This window comes from Ceratotherium simum, chromosome 7 (assembly GCF_057802395.1).
Source record: "Ceratotherium simum simum isolate JZ-2026a chromosome 7, ASM5780239v1, whole genome shotgun sequence".
Lineage (NCBI taxonomy): Eukaryota > Metazoa > Chordata > Mammalia > Perissodactyla > Rhinocerotidae > Ceratotherium > Ceratotherium simum.
In genome coordinates this window covers 30140179-30155161 of record NC_141906.1, presented here as the reverse complement: position 1 = coordinate 30155161, position 14983 = coordinate 30140179, and the positions used below count along the sequence as shown (strand labels likewise).

General features: G+C 43.1%; 1 protein-coding gene across 7 annotated transcripts in view; it reads left to right on the top strand.

Moving 5' to 3' along the window:
- FAM168A (family with sequence similarity 168 member A) overlaps positions 1-14983 on the top strand; it is a 190241-nt gene that overhangs the window by 155158 nt on the left and 20100 nt on the right. For 4 of the 7 annotated variants that reach the window (XM_087433431.1, XM_087433432.1, XM_014790298.2 and 1 more), the window contains 2 exons: positions 7333-7413; positions 12889-12915. In XM_087433431.1, the coding sequence (XP_087289557.1) occupies positions 7333-7413; positions 12889-12915 (108 nt within the window). The remainder of the gene's footprint in view (positions 1-7332; positions 7414-12888; positions 12916-14983) is intronic. The other 3 variants (XM_004433973.3, XM_014790304.2, XM_014790300.2) reach the window with 1 other exon arrangement.

Sequence of the window (14983 nt, the reverse complement as noted above, 5' to 3'; positions counted from 1 at the left end):
TTTTATGCTTTCATGCATGAAAAGAGTATATATTTCTTTGTCCCCACCCCACACACGTCTGTCAAACTCTTCTCACTCATTGTTCAAGGCCAACTAAAATGTTTCTTCTTCTGAGAAGCCATTCCCAACTCTCCCAGCCCTGTTCTTCACTCCTTTCTCAGCATTCTGATAATACCCTGACATTCTCTGATTATATATCAGATATACTGCCTATAGATTAACATAAATAACCTATATTATTTCCTCATTAGACTGTAAGCTCCCATGTAAAGAACCTAGGACTTGCTCAGCACAGAGTAAGCATTTGCTAGATGCTGACTGTGCTGATGGATAAGGATGAAGAAATCTATGTTAACCACTTTAGGCTTTCACTGACCACCTATCACCAGAGTCTTATTAAATCAATTAAGGTTTTTTTTTTTTTTTTAAATTGGGGAAAAAAACATCAGCAGAAGAGTGAACAAGGCAGGAGGAAAATTGAATTGTTTTAAGGAAAAGGAATTTGTAAATTGAAGTCTGGCCAAAGGTGGGCAAGCAGGTTGGGGAAGGGTTAAAGGAATTGAATCTGTTGGATTTGGACAAGAGAATATTCAGGAAGAATAACTGATATCTTCGTATCTCTGGAGGGTTGTCCTGGAGCTGAGGGAACAGACATGTTTTGTGAGGGTAGAACCAGGACCAGTGCCTGGGAAGCGTTCAGGGTTAGATTCCTTACAAGGCAGATTTTTAGCTCAGAGTGAAGAATTTCTTTCCCAACAGGAGCTATGACTGCGTGAAGAGGTTCTGAGCACACCATCAATAGAAGGGTGTTCTGGCAGAGGCCATGTGGCCAGCTGTGTGGGCCGCTATAAAGAGTATTCCTGTGCTGAGTGGTAAATTGGACTCAGTCACCTCTAATACCTCTTCGAACTCTGTAATTCATCGCCTGTGTGATGCCTTTCAATAACATGAGCATGACCTATATTAGGACACCTGACTGGGAACAGAATAGCTTTTTTTTATTTGTAACTGAACCATCTTTGACCAAATTGACTCTCCAGAGCAATTTCCTGTTTTCCCAGGTTTTGAAGCTGAAATAAAACAATCTTGGCAAATAAAACAGCTGCCAAATCCAGAGGATTATGCTGAGTCTCATGTTTTGAAGAGAGGTAGGGAGGTTGGTAGGAATGCACTTTGTCTTACTCAGCAGGCCTGGGCTCTATCTCCACTCTCTATTTACTAACTGTGTAGGATAAGTCTAAGCTTCAATAGCCTCATCTCTAAAATGGGACTAATAATGTATTTCATAGAGTTAGGGTGAAGATTAAATCAGATCAAGAAGTGCCTGGCACAGTGCTCAGAACGTACTATAGATTCAAAATTATATCCTTCCTCTTGCTCTATTCTTTTTTACTTTGAGAGAATTAAAGATTTTTTTTGCTTGTTTGGTTTTTGGTCACCCTGGCCTTGGGTTGCGGGAGGGGGACAGTTTTCTTCTTTTTAATCATGAGCTTTAGACCGAAAATGTCTTTGTTGCATAAATGTCCCCCTGCTTACAAAGGAGTAATCCTCTTTGTCTTCCTGAGCCAAGGAGTTAGTCTTCCACTAGCCTTTTGATACTCTGCTTTTTTTACTTCCTAAAGATCAAGTCGTTTCAGAAATAGTCCTCTGATTTCTCTTGAAAGTAATTTCTAATTTCCATATTAATAAAAAAATAACTTTATATTTCTTCAGTCCTAATCCTAGTAACAAGAAAGAGGGATTAGGTTGTATTTGACATCTATAAAGCAATTAAAATGTACACATCAAGGGCTGGCCCCGTGGCTTGGCGGTTAAGTGCGCGCGCTCTGCTGCTGGCGGCCTGGGTTCAGATCCCGGGCGCGCACCGACGCACCGCTTCTCCAGCCATGCTGAGGCCGTGTCTCACATACAGCAACTAGAAGGCTGTGCAACTATGACATACAACTATCTACTGGGGCTTTGGGGAACAAAAAAAAAGGAGGAGGATTGGCAATAGATGTTAGCTCAGAGCCAGTCTTCCTCAGCAAAAAAGAGGAGGATTAGCACGGATGTTAGCTCAGGGCTGATCTTCCTCACACACACACAAAAAAATGTACACATCAAAATCCCAAGAAACCTGATTACTACCATAGTCTTTGGGATACAAAGGAGAAAAGCTCACTTGTGTCCCTTTATTCTCTTTACTCGTGACCTTCAAAGACTGTAAATACAGAAGGGGCAGACTTGTTTCCAAGGACCAAGTCATAGTTATTTGGCACATGTGGAAAAGGCATTGCTTTCAGGATTCCCTTTCCAGTTCCACCACTGACTTGGTGAATAATCTTAGCCAAAAAGTCAGTTCACCTCTCTGATCCTCTGTTTCCTTATCTACAAAGTGGGAGGAAATAACGTTAGTGTTGTTTTAAGGCTCAAATGAAATAGCAGGTGTGAAAATATCTTTTGTATGAGCAATGGGTGAAATATACGTGGTGTATTATTTGAACTCAATGTCTTTACTGTTGATGAGCTTCAACAGATCCAGGCAGCCTTGAGGGACCAGGACCAGGACCAGGACCAGGACGGAACCTGGAACGTACTCTGCTGGCTTGGGTGGGGCAGAGCCTGTCTTGAGAGTCTTTGGAGTGTGCTGGGAGGAGACTTCCAGCAGGGAATAGCCACAAACTAGCAAGTGCTGCTGTGACCTAAAGCTTACATTCTAGCCGTGGGAGACAGTCTCCCATAAACAAGTAAATATATAGTGTGTCAGGTTAATAACTGCTGTGAAGAAAACAAGGCAGGATAAGGAATAGAGAGAGTAATGAAAGTTGAGAGTACTAGTTTACAAAGAATATAAAGGTGACCTTTGAACCGAGTTCCAGGAAGAAGGAACAGAAGAGGTATAGGCTCTGAGATGGGAAAGTGCTTGACACATTTGACAGAAGAGCAAAGAGGCCATTGTGGCTGGAGTAGATTACCTTGGGGGCAAATAATAGGAGAGGTTAGAGAGGTAGCTGAAACCTAGGTGGGTCGTTAAAAGGATTTCACTGTGATTGTCATGGAAAGCTACTGTAGGGCTTAAAGAGTGTCCTTATCTGATTTAGTGTTTAAACAGGATCCATCTGGCTGCTGTGGGAAATAGACTGCACTGAATCAAAGGTAGAATCAGGGAGACCAGTTATGAAGCTATTGTAATAATCTAGGTGAGAAATACTGATTTGGACTAGGCTAGAAAGTGTGTAGGCAATGAGATATGGTCAGATTCTGAATGTATTCTGAAGGTGGAACTGAAAGGATTTGCTGATGGATTAGATGTGGATAGGAGAGAAAGAATAGAGTCAAGGATGGTTCTAAGGTTTTTGGCCTGAGGAAGTGGAAGAATGAGTTGTCATTTTTACTGGTGTGGAGAAAACTGGAGGAACAGGTTTGGAAGAGATGTAAAGTAAAAGATTTGGAGGATAGAAAGTAAAAATTTATTTTTGAATATCGTAAGTTTGAAATAATAGTAGCTAACTTTTTGAAGTTTTAACTATTTGCCTGGCTCCTAGTGCTTTGATGTCTTAATTAATTTAATACTTATAGCAACCTACTAGGTAAGTAATATTATTAGTCCCATCTTACAGATGGGAAAACTAAAGTACTGAGAGATTAAATAAGTGGCCCAAGATCACACAAATTATTAGTGGTGTTTCTGGGATTCAAACCTAAGCTTAGATCTAGTTCCAGAGACCACGCTCTTAATCACTCTACCATATAGCCTTGATGTCTAGCAGACATCCAAGTGGAGATGTTGAGTAGGTAGTTGGATACGATATGAGCCAGGAGTTCAGGAAAGAAGTCTGGTCTAGCAGTATGAAACTCAGGCATAGTTAATGGACAGATGGAACTAGAAAGGTAAGTTAAGGCCAGCCACTTTAAAGGGAGACATGGTCACAAGAAGACAAGATGATGAGATCAAGCCCCCAAAAGACAACCTGCTCTCTCAGTGTGGTTAACGTATCAGTCCTGCTTCTTAGAGCCAAGGAGGGTGCAAGCCAAGCCACTTATTGATGCTCCCAAAATGCTGCCCTCCATGTTTCTGCCTGGAATGTCCTTCCTTCCTCCCCTTTTTTTGTCCACATCCAGGGACACCTAGTGCTGAGTATAATCCCTGGCAGACAATAGGTACTAAATAAATGTTGGTTGATGAAGGCCCCTTCTTTGCCCACTCTCCATCCTTATCATAGCACTTTTCAGGCTGCATTCTAACTGTCCACTTATCATCTTTCTTCCTCATTAGTTGGTGACCCTCTCAAGGCCAAGGATCCTGTTGGATTTGTTTCTTTTGTTTTTAAACCTCTCATGACTCCAGAATACAACTCACCTGGTAATCTCTTCATTGAGTACCTATTCTCTGCCTTATCTGTGCTAGGCATTAGAAATGCCAACATCATCATCAACAGAAGCAGCAAGATGAATAATATCAGTTGGGGATAAGGAAACAAAATAAAACAAAACCAGGAAAGTTGTGGGGAAGAAGCCCAACTTACCTGTGATGGCCTTTTTGGACAGGGAAAGTTGATGGTGGGGAAAGGATATTCTCTACTGGCCACACAAACTATTCATCACTACCCTGTGTTTGAGAAGCTCAGATGCTTGCTGTCTAGACTGAGGGGAGAGAAGGGGTGGTATATTGACAAGGCAGGGAGTGGGAAGGAGGAACTGACCAAGAGCTATTGTGTAGAGGCAAATGAGACATAGCTGTGCCTTCAAGGAGCTTACAGTTTGGGGAGAGGGGGGCAGGATGGGAAATGAAAACAGACCATTGAAGTACCGTATGATAAGTTCTGTAATTGGGGGCGCATTTGTCTTCAAATTTGTTCTGTTCTAAAGGGTAGAAGCTACAGATAAAGTGCAGTGAACTATGAGAAGTCACTTTCAGGCAGTCAGTCTCACAGTGGCGTGGAGGTCTCGGGAAAGGAAGGAGTTCATGGTCACTAGAGATGTAAAGGCTGCAATGAATGATCCCGTGAGCGTGTTGTAGAGGAGGCTCTAGCCCCAAATGTCAGAGTAGACCAAATGGCCTTTAAGGTACTTTCTAACCTCAGCGATCTGTGACCCTGAGACCTTTCCTTTTTCTCAGCCTGGGATGTCATCTATAAAATGACGAGTTAGACCAAATAAAGCTCCTTCTAATGCTGCCATTCTGATACCTGCCAAATTCAAGTGAATGAAAAATAATTCTAGTTGGAAACATTGAAGGAAAATCCTATAATTGCCCCTAAAGTAACAGGCATCTGAAATGACATAACAAGGGTGTGATTACCTCTGGCTGCACAGTCTTTCACGTGAAGCTGAATACAGATTTCAGCCATGAGACTGGATCACTTTGCTTCCCGGATTAAACCCCTGACTCTTTTCTTGAGAAGTGGCAGACCTCCATATTGCTAATTAGGTGACAAGTTGGCTACCTCAGTTCTGTAATCAGAAAATGATTGGGGGGTAAAGTGAGGTGCATTTTCTTTGGAGTTGGAAAGGATTGGGGAAAGACAGATTAACAAAGATACATTATTAAAGCTCAATATTTACAAATCCCAAAGAAGCTTTTAGGGATTTAGGGATTTAATCTTTGACTTTTAAAATCAGCTTTCCATTGTCAGTCAAAATACCAGTGAGCATTAAAAAACTGCAGGGGGCAGTGAGACAGGCACTTACATACTGCTAGTGCAAGTACCAATTGATAATCTTTTAAGAAAGCAATGTGGCGAAGTATATGAAAACTCTTAGCATGTCACTTCTGATCACCTCTGCTGCTATTGCCCTGATCTGAGCTCCATCATCTATTGCCAGGAGTTTGCAGTAGCCTCTAACTGGTCTTTATGCTTCTCTGTCCCTCCCCCATTAGGATCTGTTTTCTTTTCTCCCCCCCCCCCCCCCCCCGCCAAAGCCCCAGTAGATAGTTGTATGTCATAGTTGCACATCTTTCTAGTTGCTGTATGTGGGACGTGGTCTCAGCATGGCCTCAGAAGCGGTGCGTTGGTGTGCGCCCAGGATCCGAACCTGGGCCGCCAGCAGTGGAGTGCGCGCACTTAACCGCTAAGCCACAGGGCCGGCCCCAGAATATATTTTTAAAAACTACAATTCAACAACAAAGGCAACCCAATTTTTTAAATGGGCAAATGTTTCAAATAGATATTTCTCTGAAGAGATATACAAATGGCCAATAAGCACATGAAAAGATACTCAGCATTATTAATCATTAGGGAAATGCAAATTAAAACCACAGTGAGATACCACTTCACACGTAGTAGGATGGCTATAATCAAAAAAACAGAAATAAATGTTGGTGAGGATGTGGAAAATTTGGAACCCTAATGCATTGCTAGTGAGAATGTAAAATGGTATAGCCACTGTGAAACACAGTTTGGTGGTTCCTCCAAAAGCTAAATATATAATTACCATATGACTCAGCAATTCCACTCCTAAGTATAAACCCAAAAGAATTGAAAAGAGGGACTCAAACAGATACTTGTACGCCAGTGTTCATAGTAGCATTATTCACAATATGCAACAGGTGGAAACAACCCAAGTGTCCATCAACAGATGAATGGGTAAACAAAATGTGGTGTGTGTGTGTGTGTGTGTGTATATAATCAAAAAAACAGAAAATAACAAGTGTTGGTGAATATAATTAATGCCACGGAATTGTACACATAAAATGGTTAAGATCACAAATTTTATGTTGTATATATTTGTCACAAAAAATTTCCAAAAACAAAAAACCCTATAATTATATGCAGTGGTGGGCTGGATCTGGCTTGTGTGCGCTCTCTAGAGCCAGTTGTGAGCATCTTTTTCCAACTACTCATTCAGTGATGCTGGTAGCTTGATTGGCCGTGATGGGAGGATTTACACCATGGAACTTGGCAAATGCTACAAATAAGTCTCCACCTCAATCCCCTCGAGCCACTTGTTAAATATTTACCACACACCACTGAATGTATGTGTATACACATACATTCTGGAAGGATAGATGTCAAACTGTTATTACCTCTGGGGAGGAGAGTAGTGTTGTGGCAGGAATGTGAAAGTAAAAGACTTTTTACCATATACACTTCTATAGTGTTTCAATTTTTTTACAGTGAGCATATAGACATGTATTTCTTGTACTGCTTTTTAAAAAAAGACAGAAAAATCTGCATATGTTGGGATTGTGGTATTGGTGACTTTTCTTGAGAGGCTAAAAGTTGGTCACATAAATACTATCTGGAATAGCCTATGAGGAGGCTGAAAGCCAGCCTGGAACTTGGAATCTGTTTCCTCAAAAATCTGCTTTTTTCCTTGCTAACTAAATGGGGCTTTTTTGTTTCTTCATAGGTTACCCCACAGCCTACCCAGCAGCGGCCCCTGCCTACAATCCCAGCCTGTACCCCACCAATAGCCCCAGTTATGCTCCAGGTAAGGAGAAAGTGGAAATAGCAGTGGTGAGTGGGGTGGGATGTGGGGCTCTATTTGGAAATACAGACCCACCTGCTGGCCTTTCTCTGTCCTTAATTGCTCCAGGCCCAGCCTTTCCAAGCCTGATTCTCCTGGGAGTCCCCTGTGGGAACTGGGGCCGTTCAGCCTCAGAGCTGGGGTGGGAATAGAATCTCCTCCATTCTCCTTGGGACTTAACGGTTGGCCCATCTCTCCTCTGCTGGAATATCTGAGATATGCATCCCCCTCACAGAACCTTTTCTGCTCTCCCAAACAATGTCCAAATCCATTCTTTGCTCAGTTTCCCCTGAGGCTGCCATTGAGACACACACACACAAAACTTCCTGGCATACAGCAGACTTCCTGGATGTGGATTTGGAAGAGAGTGAGAGACTTGCCACCAGAGGATAAAGAGCTGGTTTTCAAGCTGAGACAAGGAACTTGTTTTTCAAAAATAATAAAGGCCCAACACTCCTTGGATAGAGATTGAAATAGATTTGAAAATGTTGAAAAAGTTTGTTCTAGTTTGGGCTAGGAGCAGTGCAGAGATTTTACCACTGATCTTAACCCCTATGCTCAGTTGGTGCTTTAACACTCAAGAGGCAGGAGAAAGAGTATGGGCTCTGCAGTTAGAAAGTCCTGGGTTTGAATCCTGATTGCTCAGTTCACTAGTTGTAGGGCCTTGGACAAGTTACCTCACCTCTCTGAGAAATGTAGATGATTTTATGTAAGTTCCTCTTCATTTATCCAACAAGTGTTTATTTGTTGAATGTCCTCTACACTAGAATAGAAAAAAAGAAGGGATGCCGTCTTTGCCTGAAGTAGCTTACAATCCATTTGGGAGCTGGCATATAAACAAATTCATGGCTGTACAGTGTGATGAGTATTGTAAAAGGAATACCTGTAAGAGGATAGGAAGCAGAGGAGGGAAGAACAGTCTGCCTGAGGTTGAAGGTGTAGAGGAGGCTTCACAGAGGGCCTATCAACAGAGTCTTGAGGGAGAAGTAGGAGGTGTTCTTTTAAGCATACAAAGGAAGAGTTGGGCATTGTAGGCAGAGTAGAGCCTGGGCAAAGGCATGGAGATGTGAGGACATGACACTGTGAAGAACCTAGAAGTGAGAATGGTTGAAACATAGACTATTGGGGGGCTGTAGATGAATCTAAACTATAGATGTGCAAGGGCCAGGTTTGGAAAGGCCTTGAATATCATGATAATATCCTCATTTTCTTGTTTAGTAATTATTATTCTAGAGTTAGAAAGCTTGAAAAGACCTTAGAGATACTCCAGTTCAATTCCTTCTCTTGACAAGGGAGATCCAGAGAGAAGCAGTGTTTTGTCCTAGTTACCCAGTGAATCAGCAATAGCATAAGGACTAGAACACTTGACAGATCTCCTGGCTCTTGGTTTAATGCTTTTCTGTGCCAGTCCAGTACTGATCCTACTGTCATTCCCTTTCTTCAGGGATGTCTAAATGAGAGAAGAGCATGGGCTGCGTCAGAAGACCTAGATTTGAGTTCTGCCGCTTCCTAGATTAGCAACCTTAAAGTCACCTGACCTCTCTGAACCTCAATTGCCCCTCTCTAATAGCAATCATATCGTAATTGTAGTATACACACACATATCATGAGCCCCCTCTTTTTTTGGCAAACAAGAACTATTTTATGCAAATAAGTGATGTTAACCCCTAAAGTGCTTACATATGTGAGTCATTCTACAGATGTTTATTTTGTCCCTGCTATGCCTGAGGCACTCTGGAAGACACTGTAGGTGATTCACACTTGAGGATGCTGCAGTCATTGCCCTCAGAAAGCTTGCGAGGGGAGCAGTGACACACAGGCTAAAAAATCTGTAATGGTATCTCAGCATTGATATTTTATTCTATATTCACTTATAATCAATAAAATACATATTTCCCAAGCAATCTATAATAGGAGGCAGAAACAATAGAAGCTACAGAAATTCTCTCTGATAAAAGACTTAATCAAATTTGATAAGTTCTATCTTAAAAACTTTGGTGATTTTGATTATCAGGTATCTCATGATATAGGAATGATTTAAATCTAAATGCTATAAGATCTGTGAATTGGCTTGGTAAACTATCCAGTCTAAAACAAAATGAGGTGACTATTGCAGAAGGTCAGGTAACATCAGGAGTGAAGAAGATGCCTTGTCTTTATAGTCAGGAGGCCATCAGTGACTTCTGCGGAAGCATTCAGTGGGGAGGTGAGGCTGGGAGTGAAGTAGATTTAGCAGATAGCAGATACTTTTACAAAAGCCCTGGCTATAAGGGAGAGGAGAACAAGAGGGCATTGACTAGAAGGGAAGGTGGGGTTAGAGGAGGGTTTTTTTCAGATATGAGCATGATTAAATAAGTACTGATGGGAAGGAGCAAGTGGAAAGGACCAGAGATGCAGGAGAAGGAGTGCCAGATGGAGCCAGGCCTCCAAGGAGGCTGCGCTGGGGTGGGAAATACAAAGGTTGGTTCTCTTCTTAGTTTAGGGGAGCAGGTGGAGTGAGGTGCCTCACACAGGAGGGCAGCTCTTCCTCTCAGACTAAAGGAAAGGTGACAGTTGGATGTGCTTAGAATAAAGTGCCCAGTGGAAAGTGGAGAGTTCTTGTCTAATGATCTTGATTTGCTGAAACAGAGGTGAGCAGGGATAGACGAGGGTTCTTAAGGAGAGAGGTCATGGTGTGAAAGCCTCACTAGAAGGAGTGGGAGAGGAAACTACCAACAGGTTACACAGGTGTGTGACAGAGGAGGCCCAACTGAGGGTGGAGGCCGTGAATTTGTCAAGGCCCTAATCCCCAGTACTGGGCTATTTTCTCATAATGTTCAGAACTCCTGCTGACAGATTGTGGAATTGTTTTGGGATGAGTTTGGCAAGAAAGTGGAAGGACAGGGAATAAATAGCTAATATATGTTGAATGGTTCCTATGTGCCAGGGACTGTTTTAAGCTCTTTATGGATATTAACTTGTTTTATATCACAACAAACCGTTGAGGTCAGTACTATTGTTATTCCCATTTCCAAGTGGAAAAACTAAAATTTAGAGAAGTTAGGAAACTAGCCCATGGATCCAAACCCAGGCATCCTGCTGCCACACCTGCATGCGCTCTTTACCATTACATTATAGTTGCAGTTGGCCAGAGAGAAATTGAGGTGTTAGACAAAGCAACCAGACTAGAGAGCCAAGGGGGAGCAGAAAGGAGGAGTCTGAGACTAGGAAAAAAAAAAAAAATGGAGAGATTGGAAAGCTCCTGGCATGCATAAAGTACTGATTAAGTTTTAATTTTAAAACAAAATATCAGCATTCATCTAACTTGATTTTTCTCAATTTTATGTTTTGAAAAGTCAACATATTTTTAAGCTATGACTAAACCAACCCAGACCATTTTCTCAGAAACTCACTCAATCCACTGGAGAGGGTAGTGTTAGCGCATTGTGTCAGAAAGCCCCAAACTGGGAGTTGGAATACGGGTTATAGCTCTAACTCTGCTACTGATTTTGAGGTGCCCTAGGGCAGATCCCTTTCCCTTTGGAGTTACACACCTACTACATCACTGGTCTGTTTCATGTGTTGGGAGGCTGGCCTCTGCATTTACCAGGTCTCCTGCCTGCAGTGGGGGAGCTGGCTCAAGGCCAGAGAGGACGGTGTAGGTTACTCAGCTTCCTGCCAGAGCCAGCCATTTGTGATGCTGAGAGATGCCTGCGGGGTAGAAGCCTGCAAAGGAGTCAGGCTCTCAGGTTTACATTTCTCTCCTCTTCTCCGAGGAGACCAAGAAGTTGCTTCAGGGGGAACTATTTTTAGCAGCTCTGAGTACCCTAAGATGTCACCTGTCCAGGATGCAGAGAAACACTTCACTCATTGGTTCTGAAAGCAATGTAGGTATCTGGAACTTTTTTCCAAGCTTTTAATGACTTCAAGGATCTTATTTAAGAACTGTTTGGCCCCGCAAGAGGCAGGAGCCAACTGAGACTTGTTTTCAGAATCTGGAGACCAAAGGATGTGTTATATTAATGGTAATCTGACTTGAAAATGAAGGAAAGGATAAATAGGATAACTAATATAGATAAAAATGAAATACCTCCTTGCAAGAAATCTGTTTATATGGGGCCGGCCCGGTGGCGCAGTGGTTAAGTGTGCATGCTCCACTGTGGCGGCGCAGGGTTCGCAGGTTCGGATCCCAGGCATGGACCGATGCACCGCTTGTCAAGCCATGCTGTGGTGGCGTCCCATATAAAGTAGAGGAAGATGGACACGGATGTTAGCCCAGGGCCAGTCTTCCTCAGCAAAAAGAGGAGGATTGGCGACAGATGTTAGCTCAGGGCTAATCTTCCTCACAAAAAAAAAAGAAAGAAAGAAATCTGTTTACAAACATTTTCATCTATTGTCTCACTTGATTTAATAGCAGCCTTGTAAAGTACAAATATATTATTCCCATTTTGCATATGACGAACCTGCAGAAGAGCAGGGGAAAGGAATTTGTGTTTTCTGAGCATCTTCCATGTTCTAGACACTGCAAGGCATGTCACAAATGTGAATTTTTACCTTGGTCTTGTGGGTTAGAGCTTCTTGCCTCCAGTTTTGCTCAGAGAGGTTAAATAACTTGTCCAAAGTTGCATAGCTAGAAAGCAGTGAAGCTGGGATTCAAACCCAATCTGTCTGACCCCACAGCCTGTGCTCCTTCTACAGCGCCACGCTCTCCCAGCCTTCAGGGAATGAAGTTCCTCTGCATTGGTCCTAGCCCTCTGGGCTTTACAGAGAGCTGTTCAGAGGCCAAAGATGATGATTTTGTCCCTGAATCTTCACATCCTCTAGCACATAAAGTCTCTGTCTTGGGGCCGGCCCGGTGGCATAGCGGTTAAGTTCGTGCATTCCACTTCGGTGGCCCAGGGTGTGCCGGTTTGGATCCTGGGTGTGGACCTACTCACCACTCATCAAGCCATGCTGAGGTGGTGTCCCACATAGAAGAGCTACAACTCTACAACTAGGATACACAACTATGTACTGGGGCTTTGGGGAGAAAAAAGAAAAAGAGGAAGATTGGCAACAGATGTTAGCACAGGGCCAATCTTCCTCAAAAAAAAAATCTAGAAGGAATTAACAGAAAAAAAGTCTCTGTCTTGTGTGACATCCCTCTGCAGTACTTGGGAGAATTGAAACTTATTCTTATCATGGACATGCTTGGGTCAGCTGGAGCAGGAACTTGGGTCAACTGTCTAGATGATGCCATGGCATCAAAGGAGGTGCCTCTCCTCAATGACTAGGCTTTCCTGGATGGCAAGTCTGTCACCCCCCTCTAGGGTAGAGGCACTTCACACCCTCTGCATTCACTGATTCTTGTGTAGCCTGGGGAAAACTGCTATCTTGAGACAGTCTGTTTTTGTAACTGCAATGTGTACTGCTTTGCACAAGTTCTTAGTGGTAATTTCAACTAACATTTCTATCCAACAGAGTTTCAGTTCCTGCATTCAGCTTATGGTAGGAGAGCTATTTTCCTCATCTGTATTATGGCCTCTGAATGTGTTATCTCGTAACAACGGTAGATTCCCTCTCCTTTCCTCCCCAAATCCCATCCCCTAGGCTTGGGCTCCCCCAGGTGGCTCAGCAGCAGTTCCTAAAGCATGCAGGAACATGTCTGATGGTGCAAAATCATGGGTTGGAGACACACATGAACCATCCCCTAGGGAAGCAGTGAAGGATCATGGCACTAAAAGGTGTCTCTCCCCTTCCTCACATCCGGGGTCCCATCTGACCTAGGTCAGAAGCCTTCACCGTAACCTGGCTGCTGAATTCAAACAAATAAGTGAACAAAACTTCATGGGCCTGTATGTGGCTCCTCTGTTGGCTTTGTGGCAGCCCCTAGGGAGGAGTGCCTGGATTATGCCTATAAGAACCCCAAAAACCAGTCTGCCCCAGGATCAGATTTTCCATCTCCATCGGCAGTCTGACATGTTTGAAGACCTGGTTGACTTTAGATATGATCTGTTCCCTTAGCCCAGATCTTGAGCTCTGGCTCGTTTTCAGGGCATTTTCCTGGATGGTGAGAGGTGAGGGCCAAGTGTGCTAATGAGCAAGGGCCCAGAGCTGGATTCTCTGGGCAGTGTGGACTCCAGGCCCAAGGCACCACGGGAACTTCTGGGCACCTGTGAGGGTCCCAGCAGTGTAACTTGACTAGGTCTTTTTTGTCACAGACAGGAAGGGACCATGGGAGGGACTTGCCACTTTCAGCACCCTCACCTGGGCTGCTCAGGACAGTGTTTTCATAATCTCTGCACACTTTCTCAACTTTTAACTTTGAATTATTTGGATGTTGAATATTGAATTTGCATGTGGCGCATCTTTCAGGAGATGAGCTATGAAAATTTCTCCTTGCTGCTGCTGTGGGCTGCGTGATCTTGGGCAATTTACTAATGTATCCAGGTCGTAGATAAAGTGGTTTATTCCAGATGATCTCTGAGGTCCCTTTAAATGCTAACAGCCATTACATTTAATTACAATTTTATTATTTCAGTTTTGCTAGTCACAGACCTGTTTCTCTTGCTATTTATGGGGAGTCATTTTTTGTTTGCCTCAGGATATATGAATTTGGACAGAAGACCCCATAAAAAGTGGGAGAACCTGTCATGCTTCCCCACCCCTCCAGTTATAGCATCTGAAATAGAAATACTAAAGAGTACATATGGAGCACTTCTTTTCACAAAGTGTTCTGTGCCAGGCCCTCAGCTGACCCTTTGAAGCTACAAAGACCAGTAAGACAGGGTCCCTGTTCTCAAAGAGTTCACAGTTTAGTAGGGGAGACAGACAAGTCGGTGAGTACAGGCACTTCTAAGAATCACAGGGACTGGAATAGTGAACCATATGGGATACATGATGGGGCTGTGGTCAAGAAAAGACTTGACTTGCCAAGTCTTTTCTTGGGGAAAGTGGGGAAAAGAAAAGACTTTGTAGTAGAGGCAAGTCTTCAGTTCATGATTGATGGATTAATAATGTTTACTTGTTGGCATTTGGGGAAAGACATGCCAGGAAGAGTGAACAGTGTGAGCAAAAATACAGAGATGTGGTGCTCCTTGGCATATTCTGGGAATGATAAACAGTTTGAGTGGTGGTCATGTAGGGTTGGAGAGTGAGAACAATGAGAGAGTCTAGAGAGATCATAGGACTAGGTCATGAGGGGCCTTGAATGCCACACAGGGAGTTCAGGCTTAAGCCTACAGGCTGTGGAGAACCTTAGAATGTTCTTAAGAAAGAAGGTTGTGTGATTAGGTTTAGGTCTTGGAAATATCACTCTGATTGCTGCTTGGGGATTGGAGTTGGCAGGTTTAAAAACAAATGGAACAGTGAGGAAGCAGTTGCAATAGTTCAGGTGAGAGATGATGAGAGCTTAAATTAGAGCTGTCCACAACTGTGGGGATGGAATAGTGGACAGATACCAGAATTAGAAACTGTGGGACTGGATGACACTTTATTCTTGATCCTGACGTCAATACTATGAAGTGATCAGGGAATGATTATTATTGCGATTTCATGAGACAACAAAACTGAAGCT